The sequence below is a fragment of the Monodelphis domestica genome, chromosome 3, assembly GCF_027887165.1.
Source record: "Monodelphis domestica isolate mMonDom1 chromosome 3, mMonDom1.pri, whole genome shotgun sequence".
Lineage (NCBI taxonomy): Eukaryota > Metazoa > Chordata > Mammalia > Didelphimorphia > Didelphidae > Monodelphis > Monodelphis domestica.
Genome location: NC_077229.1, coordinates 163,576,732 through 163,578,605, shown reverse-complemented (window position 1 = coordinate 163,578,605; position 1,874 = coordinate 163,576,732). Strand labels below are relative to the sequence as shown.

The 1,874-nt window shown below is 55.1% G+C and overlaps 1 protein-coding gene across 2 annotated transcripts in view; it reads left to right on the top strand.

The window, feature by feature from the left end:
* Positions 1–831: 831 nt before the first annotated feature.
* Positions 832–1,874, top strand: part of ZFPM2 (zinc finger protein, FOG family member 2) — a 572,901-nt gene continuing 571,858 nt past the window's right edge. Inside the window, exon 1 of one of the 2 annotated variants that reach the window (XM_001380396.3) lies at positions 832–1,825. In XM_001380396.3, the coding sequence (XP_001380433.3) occupies positions 1,786–1,825 (40 nt within the window). In that variant the 5' untranslated portion in view covers positions 832–1,785. The remainder of the gene's footprint in view (positions 1,826–1,874) is intronic. The other variant, XM_056823201.1, reaches the window with a different exon arrangement.

Genomic DNA, 1,874 nt, shown 5'->3' with positions numbered 1-1,874 from the left:
AAGACCTGGTTTATGGTATCAGGGGGATGGATTGGGGTGTTAGGCCAAGCAGAAGCATAACTTCCACAGAAATCATTATAATAATACCTCTTGTATACCAAGCTTACTGAGATTAGATGCCAGAAGCGATTACTTTATAAATGGCTCCTTGAATAGGAAATGTATTTTTCACTTAGGGCCTAACCATCTAGCAAAACCATCTTTTGCCTTAAAGAATGTCTATCTGTCTGTCTTACACACCCAGGCATCCTTACAGCCAAATTTCTGAATGTGATTCTACTATGGAAAACTTTAGGTGGGCTGGGAGGCCTTCCAAGTGCTCCTTGGACCACTAACCATCATCATTGGATCTGGCAGATTGGAGATGGATGGAATCTGTGTCTGCAGCAGTTGCGAGGGAGCGTTAGAGAGATGAAGTAGTCTCTCCTGAGATCCAGGGCAGATGAGAAGACTTAACTCTTCCCAAGAACACACAATTGGCATTTGTGATCATCTAGCTCTCAGAAGACTTTGCCAATGGCCTAACCTTCCTGCCAAGAAAAGGAAGGAAAAAAAATAAACGAGGAGGGAGGAGGGGACAGCTATAGAGGTGGGAGGGTGGGGTTGTATTAGTGAAAACGTTAAGTTCCTGAAGCTGATTTATTTTTCTCTTCTCTTGGGGTCCCAGTGTATAGGTAGGAGCTGAGGAAGGGGATCGGGGTGAGTCTAGGGAAGGCGGTTTGGAAGAAGTTTCGTGGGGGGCGGAGGGACAAGGGGAGAGGAAAAGAAAGCATGGGTGGAGGGGACCTTGACTGCACCATCCCAAGATGTGATACCCACAGCCTCTGGCCCACCGGCCCATAAAAGTCCTCAAACCGCTAGCTCTGGTCTTCTCCTTCCTCCTCCCTCACCCTCCACACCCCTCTCCTCAGCGTACCATCCCACCCCTCCTGGCCCAAACTAGGGTCTGCATTTTGCATCCGGACTGGCTTCGGACGCAGCCAATCCTCCTTTGGCTGATGGAAAACTCTCCCCTCCCTACGGCCGCGGCGAGCCCCTCCCCTCCTGCTCCTCCGCCACCTCCCGCAGTCAGGCAGAGAGGATCGCAGCCCGGAGAGCTGCTGCTGCTGCGGCGGCGGCGGCGGCGGCGGCGGCAGCAGCAGCGGCGGCGGCGGCGGCAGCGGCGGCAGCGACAGCATCTGCACAGCAAAGCCTGGGAGAGAGGGGGAGAGAGAGAGCGGGCGCGCTCCTCCCTCTCCCTCCCTCCCTCCCTCCCTCCTTCTTTCTCTCTCTCTCCCTCTCTCCCCCTCTTCTTCTCTCTTCCCTCCCTTCCTCCCTCCTTCCTTCTTTCTCTCCTTTTCTTTTTTCTCTTTCTTTCTTTCTCTCTCTTTTCCCTTTTCTTCTCCCTTCCCGTCCCTTCGCTTACTCATCCTCCCTCTCTCCCCTTCTTTCCCATCTCTCTGTCTTCCTGTCTGTCTGTCTGTCTGCCCCTCTTCCCCTCCCCACCATTCCCAGTCTCTGCCTGTCACACACTCTTCCCTCGGCTCGCGCTCCTGGGCTGTTTCGGCACCTCCGCACGTCGATCAGCTCCTCTATGAACCCAGCCCATTGATCTCTTGTCCCTCCTCGTGCACCTGGAACCAGGCAGCAGCAGGAGACCACTGTGCCGGCCGTGGCCGCGGCGGGGGCAGCGGCGTCTGCAGCTCAGTAGCAACAGCAGCAGCAGCGCAGAAGGCAGCAGCAGCAGCAGCAGCAGCAGCAGCAGCAACGACAGAGGCGGCGGCAGCGGCAGCGGCAGCAGCAGCAATGTCCCGAAGGAAACAGAGCAAACCTAGGCAGATCAAACGTAAGTTTGAGTGCTGGACTTTAGTTTCTTGTGATTTCGGGGAAGGAGG